At 41.3% G+C, this 7,317-nt stretch overlaps 1 protein-coding gene across 1 annotated transcript in view; it reads right to left on the reverse strand.

The window, feature by feature from the left end:
• The window catches only part of fcho2 (FCH and mu domain containing endocytic adaptor 2), a gene marked incomplete at its 5' end in the record, with an annotated part of 44,412 nt that overhangs the window by 3,783 nt on the left and 33,312 nt on the right, over positions 1-7,317 (reverse strand). The window contains one exon of the mRNA XM_010790133.1: positions 3,781-3,784. Within this exon, the coding sequence (XP_010788435.1) occupies positions 3,781-3,784 (4 nt within the window). The remainder of the gene's footprint in view (positions 1-3,780; positions 3,785-7,317) is intronic.

Genomic DNA, 7,317 nt, shown 5'->3' on the forward strand with positions numbered 1-7,317 from the left:
GCGCGGCTGCGAAAAAGAGAAAATAAAAGAATCGGCTAGTGGAGCAATGACTGACTCTGGTGGATCTCCTGTACGTGTGATCTTCTGTTCTGTCTACTAGACTTTGTGTGTTACTAATATTGCGTCTATACTATCAATTGACATAATATCTCATTATGTCATCGTCGTATGCTCTTAATAACCCTTCTATCCTGGGCACGACCCGGGTAGATTCTGATTATATATTCCGTCTTACCGGGAGCTGGGTATATTCTCATTACCGGGACTTTTTACCTCGTCGCCGTGCCTTTACTGCCGGTGTTGCCAAAACCCCCCGGAGGGGGATTTCTTGTAAATGCTAAAACGTCTCAGAACTCCTACGACAGACCACGTAAGATATCTGACTTAATATTCTACTTGGTGCGTGTAATAATGTTAAGTTAAACAATCAAGAAGGTAAAGTGAAAGCAAACACAAATCCGAGCGAACGTCGGGACGTATATCGATATTATTTTATGGATTCTCAAAAACTCATTGTTTCTGTGAATGTAGACAACTGTCCGTTTATCGAAGGTTCTACTATTTTTTCTATCCTTGTAAATTAGTCAATTATTGACCGGTTTTGTTTGGTGGAGATAAATGCGATTAAGTAGCCCGGGGACAATTTACAAACATTACAATCGATGACGATTCAAACCAGCTTTCTTACTCGGAGGAGTAGGTCTTCGACTGGCTTTCGTCTTGGGCTCGTCGGCTCACGTAGGCGCTTCGGTGTGTGTTAACCGCTGCATCTCAAGGGCCAATCGTTCGTTTTAGATTTAGAGAAACCAGTTTTACAGGCCCGTGTTATAATAGTAATCGCGTTATGGTCGAAGTCATAGCGGTGATACTACTTCTGTTCTTCTCAAGCTGTCTTGTTTCTCATCTAGTTAAGATTTACACTATTTTGTGAATTAACTGCTTTCTCTACACGACTATTTCTCCAACTAAATCCGTGTATTCTAGAACGATTTACGGAGCCCCTTATATGTGCCACCGTACTTCGATTTCCCTTTATTTGTTTTACGTATTACGACGCGATATGAAACACGCGGAGTGTGGTCTAACGTATCGCTGTGAATAACAAATCCAGTGCACACAGAAAATTATTCGTACACATCAGTATAGTAATCGATTTTGATCGACCTAGACTAGCATACCTGTAGTTTCCGCTCAGTTTAGATTAAGAGCTCGCCCTACTCTCTAGTCGACGACGACTGCTCAGCTGTGCCGTACGTCGAGACGTACTAGGTGGTACGTCCGCCACTCCCGCCTTGTTTTTGGTGTGGAAGGTCCAATCTTATACGTGTGCCATCGATAAAATTAATGGAGACGTTATGATCCGGAACATTGATACAATAATCTATACAAATGGCAAAATGATAGCCCACAGTTCGAGTACATGACCTAAGGCCGCTCGACGTACTATGAGCCATCTTTTATCTAACGAGGCTAGACCCGTTGGTCGTCCACTTCCGTAAGGGTACCCGGACGCTCGATTTATGAACTCGGGGGCCCGGTAGCCCGTCAGGAATTACAGCTCCCCGGGGAGCCGTATAATAAATATATGGTAGTTTCCGTGTTACGTTGGGGGTCTCTGTGTGTACATAAACTCACACTTATAAAACGTAAACCAGTAACACTTTATAGCAAGGTATGATCTTTTGATCCTCGACCGTTTGACGCAAAAACTTTAACTTGAAAAATTATAGGCTATTTGCAACTAGACAAAAAGAAATAAGAAGCAGAGAAGGCGTCGAGGTAGGACGTCCAGGACGGAACGATTAGTTTATAAGTATATAAATGTGTTAATAGTTTATTATCAGTTACAAAGCAGTACTTGTGACTTACACACGAAGTACAGACTCAGTTATTATTTAAGTAAGACGGAAGTTGGACCGTTATTACTAACACCTGATCGACGTGGCTGTAGGTACATCAGCGGGGGGGGGGGGGGGGGGTCATTCTACTTGGTCGTTTTTCGACAACTGTCGAGGTGTATCGTCGACACGAGAATTCAAACTGTACTTCTTAAACACCTTTATAACATAAGTTTGTCCTAAAATTGTACTAATAGACTCCATAATTAATATATTATACAGAGTAACATCTACTCCGTCTGTCGGCCTCGGTCCGCTCTTTTCGGTCTTATCAGTCGACGAAAGCGTGTCACCTTGTTCTCTTTCCCGGGTTCACATAAGACTCACCCTGTTTTCTCTTTAGCGGTTATGCGTTTATTATTTTAATATGGTAAATGATCTATCATGATGTCTATATAATATATTATAGGGAATATATGTGGTACATATTATCTACCACATTACTACATCTTCGCGTCTCACAGCCATCTATGTGTTCATTTGATATCTCAATGTGATGGTCTACGGTATCAATCGTCGTTTTCTACCTTAGTTAATTCTTCGTGCCGTCATATTATTATTAATGTGCAGTTGTTAATTTATTGACCGAGGTCCCGTAGAGGTGGTGTTAGGCGGTTAGACGCACAGGACCAAAACCGGAGGGAGGACGTATTGGGGTAGTCGTGTAATGTTTGTGTTGCGTCTCAGGCTCCCACAATTCATCATACAAATAAATTTACAAGAGGGAGATGACCGGTGTCGACCCTCGTATACGACCCACATCTTAACAAGGTCCTCCTCCTCTAAAGGACGGTACGTCCCAGAAACCCCTACCCATACGACTACGTGGGGAAGGAAGCAAGCCAGGTGTCATGTCGTCTAGGGCCAGAACACTACACGTTCGACAATACTATTAATGTTAGAAAAACTTTTTGTAAACTAGTCGTTTTTCCTAAGCACCAGTACCTAGATCTAGTCACGACGATCAAATTAATTAATAGTTGACGAGAGATTGTAATCCTTATTTGTGTCATGGTCCACATGCGCTCTCCTCACGTGTGTCGATCGACACGGATCTATGGTGGTTCTGTTTAACTGTAGTTCCCTACGTTTGAGTAGTCTATACTTTTTCCACTTGTTCCAGGCTCGGGCTGACTGGGGTGTCTTATGCCGAAATTTTAATCCTATTGTCTCCTAAAATCGGGTCTTGTGATTTCGTCGGTCACAATTAATTTGTGTCTTTGCGGTATCTTAGTGTAGATTACTTTTATATATTTTTTACGTAAATAAAATTAACCATCCGTCAGTCCAAATTTGTACTAAACCGTCGTGACAACTCGTAAAACTTTTCATAAAAGTACCGGAGACACACCGTTCCGAATCAGAAAGATAGAAAAATCCGGTGTACCACATTTTCATTGATTCAGTATTCTGGCAGTTGCGTTCATGATATGGATACCCGTGTTTAAAACTCATATGAACATGAGCAATGAATTCATACAAGTTTACAAAACGATGAAACATCGAAGATGAGGTGATGTACAAGTCTCCATGTACGACATGAAAATGAGGTCGAGGCACCATAAATTAGGGAAATCAAACAATGTCTAAACCTACTTACTTACACTTTATAATTTAGTTTCACAATTAAGTCTGAAATCAACGGTGAGACCTCATTTAGGTTTTCGATGGGATGGGACCGTCAATATGTTTCAGTAAGTTTGATCGACGTGGAAATGGTCGGAACTATTGTAAATGACTAGTTAGTAAATCTTTTGTATAGTATGATTAATAGACTTACCTAGGTTAGACCGTTTACTGATGAAAATCGACAGCGATGATCAAAGTCGTATAAAACTTATATTAATGAAAAGATGAAAAATAGACTCCTTGTAAAACTTACCGTCCTGAAACATTGACATGTCTCATTAAGGATGTGAGACCATCCAGAAGATGAAAATGAGTTCAATGTTCTAGACTCATCGAAGATGAAAATGAAGGTTCATCGGATGTGCTAGACTCATCCGATGAAGATGAAATGATTTTTTCATGTTCTTGACTCATGAACGATGAAAATTAGTTCATGTTCTATATATGAATATGGGGTGGAGAACAAAATATCGGATACTTTTTTGCTAAATCTTTGTTTCCGATTTTCGATTGCAATCGTCTATCACTGTTACATAGAGGCAATAAGCGATCGAGGTTGCTATTATAAACGCTGCACCTTTTTTTTTGAAAGTCGACCCGGTAGTGTCGGACCCGCGGGCGAGCTGTACCGCTCGAGGATGAGACTTGTGGACTTAGCCGGCGCAAGAGTGCGACAAGTGACGTCGCCAGGTCAGACACGGTATTTTCACTGAGCCTGCCGTGTCAATTATAATTGGGCTTGCCGTGGCAACCATTAGCATCGAGACTCGATCAGGTAGTTAGCGGCTCGTCGTCTCCGAATAATATGTAGTACTCGTCATCCGGCTTCCGTCCTTCTCGGCTCGCTGTTGTCGAGCGTGAAAGTAATATTATATATTTTTTTCGAGCGCACTGCCGTGTAATTTAGGCCCAGGGTCTGGGGCGAGGGTATGGGGTTTTATAAAAATAACCGTTCTAGATGTCTTAGTTGTGGTTTGCTGGATAAAACCTAAGTTTTGGGGCCTCTTAAAAGCGGCTTTCCTACTGTTCAACGTAGGGACTGTTCTATTGGTTTTCGGAACTAGATAGTGTGTCGTTTATTTGAGTTTACTTGTTTGCTCTACATTTGTTCCTCTAGTGTGTATATCAGCTATATTTTGACAGGCGAAGTTAGACTTCTCCGTTGATTTTCGTTGGTGTGCCCCACATACGAACAAGAAACTTGTGATTACAAATAGCCGTTCCGTATCGTGTCTGTGGGTGCTTCAAGAATTCCTCTTTTGATCAACGATTTGTTTGTGCAATCACATGGAAACAATCCGATCGACTTGTAATTGTAATTTGTAACGTGAGTATAATGAGGTCGACTTTGGAAAACATTTCGGCCAGGGCGTACGCCGGTCTTGGCGAGCGAAAGCACATACAGTCCGAGAGTTGTACGGGTCTGAACCATCTAGCTAAAAGTGGCAGCAAAATGAAAAAAGCGGAGTAAGACTTTCTTTGTCCACTTTAAAGATTGCACTGTTCGGTAGAAATCACTACCACTGCGCATAACACGCTCTGTCTCTGGACATCAAAGTGATCTCACAAAGTGTTTTTTTTTTAAACATTCGAAGTCGTCAAAATGCTGTCGTAAAAAAAAAACCTGAACGTTTTACAAAAAATTAAACTGCAGTAACAACACTTTAAAGTAACAACACTGAATAATTATCTCTTTTAATAATTTTCTCTCAGTAATCACTCAACTACTGTCTTTCCAACAAACAGATTGACTCACTCTCACTATCATCACAATGAAACACGTCCAGAAGAATGTCATGCAAAGCTGCCTGCCTTCCTTCCTTCGACTCTCCCTGAACTGCCTGATCTTTTAATGTTCAATGTTAACCATTTGTGCAGATAGCATTAAGTAGAAAATATGCTAATGTGGGGTTAGCCTACCTCCCGCCCCCTTAGCACCTGGTGGAGGGGGCGATAGGCTACTCTTCAAATGTTTCACAAAATACTTACCATCATGACTACTCTTACTGTTTAATATTTTGGTTTACTTCATGTTAAGGCTAATACAAATGACAAGGCTAAGTAATGTAATGTAATGCTAACTAACATGCTCGCTACTAGCTAGGTAGCTAACTTGACTATGTTCCATGCAAAACATGTATATTACCTGATATGTTTGGTCCAACGACTCCTGGTCCTTTCATAAGACGGGAAGCGATAGAACGAGCAAGTGGTATGATCTCTTTTGTGATTACAACCTGGTACAAAGCACACAGGCATCTTGTAAAAGTGAATTTATTGGAGCAATCTCTTATACTTATTGGGGGGAATAAATCAGTCTTCTTCTTCCTCTTTGCTTTGCGAGTCGCAACCAGTCTTGGAGCATTATCGCCTATGACATCACTTACGCGACCCAGAATGAATTTGGGATTTGTAGTCTTTCTAGTTGCGTATTTTTCATAGTCTAGTTAGTTTCATAGTTTCAACAGTTTTACGACAAACTGTGACTTTTTTTACATGGAAATGATTGTTTAAGATTGACAAACATCATATGTGTCATTCGTGGCACAATTCAAACGGGATCAAAAGATAACTTTTCTCTCTCCATTGACTTCAATGTATAATTTTCCGCTTCCGGGGTCCCATAGAGGCTCCCGGAAGGGGAGGGACTTCGCCTCTCTATTACAACGTGACTTCACTATTACATAACAACTATTTTTATTGGGTTCTTTTACTTGGGGTTGATTACATTGTCAGAATGACTGAGAAATTAATTTAACTTCTGTTAGACAGCTATAAAATAAATATATATAATATAAATATTTATTGTATGCAAATTTATGAACAAATGTATGGCATGTAGCTGTCCAACAGAAGTTTAATTAATTTCTCACTTATTCTGACAATGTACTTAACCCCAAATAAAAGAACCCAATAAAAAGAGTTGTTAAATAATAGTGAAGTCACATTGTACCGTAATAACAATAACTCATCCCTCTCGAGTTTTCTTTTTGTGCTTTGCCAAACGCCACTGTGTCAAGTGTCCTATTAGAGTTTCCGTACGTAGTTGTCCAATACGGCGGACCATCTCGCACATGCGCACTGCAGATAGGGCAGGGCGGCAGATCGGGTAGTGACAGAGCTAAACGGAGCCGTCTCGTGTGAACAGACACTTTCCGGTGTCTATTGCGTGTGGACGGAAGCCTTTTTTGCAATTGCGATTGCGTTTGCGTATGCGTTTTACCGTATGCGTCCCCGTGGGGCCGGGGCCTAAGGGGCGGGACATCTCTAAGCGGATGACCAATCACAACAGAGCCGGCCAGCTAACAAATCAGAGCAGACTGGGCTGATATACACCTGCACACCAGCAGGAGAGGACTCTTTAAAGTAGAGACACTACATACTGATATACACCTGAAAATTAGCAGGAGAGGACTCTTTAATAATAATAATAATAATAATAGTAATAATAATAATAACTTGAATTTATATAGCGCCTTTCATAACCTCAAGGTCGCTTTACAAAGAAACATACAAGGACAAGACATAAAACATAAAAAACATAAACATAAAACAGGGGGCAGAAATGGAAGTATAAGTGGGGGGGGGAGTGAGTTATTGTTGGAAGGCGATGTTGAACAGATGAGTTAAGGGTTGATTTGAAGATGTTGAGAGAAGGGGCGTTGCGGATTTCTGCAGGGAGGGAGTTCCAGAGAGTGGGAGCAGCGACACTGAATGCACGGTCCCCGAAGGTGCGGAGGCGTGAATGGGGAATGGAGAGCAGGCCGGAGTCTGAGGATCGAAGGGTGCG

The sequence above is a fragment of the Notothenia coriiceps genome, unplaced genomic scaffold, assembly GCF_000735185.1.
Source record: "Notothenia coriiceps isolate Sejong01 unplaced genomic scaffold, NC01 NC01_scaffold00033779, whole genome shotgun sequence".
Classification (NCBI taxonomy): domain Eukaryota; kingdom Metazoa; phylum Chordata; class Actinopteri; order Perciformes; family Nototheniidae; genus Notothenia; species Notothenia coriiceps.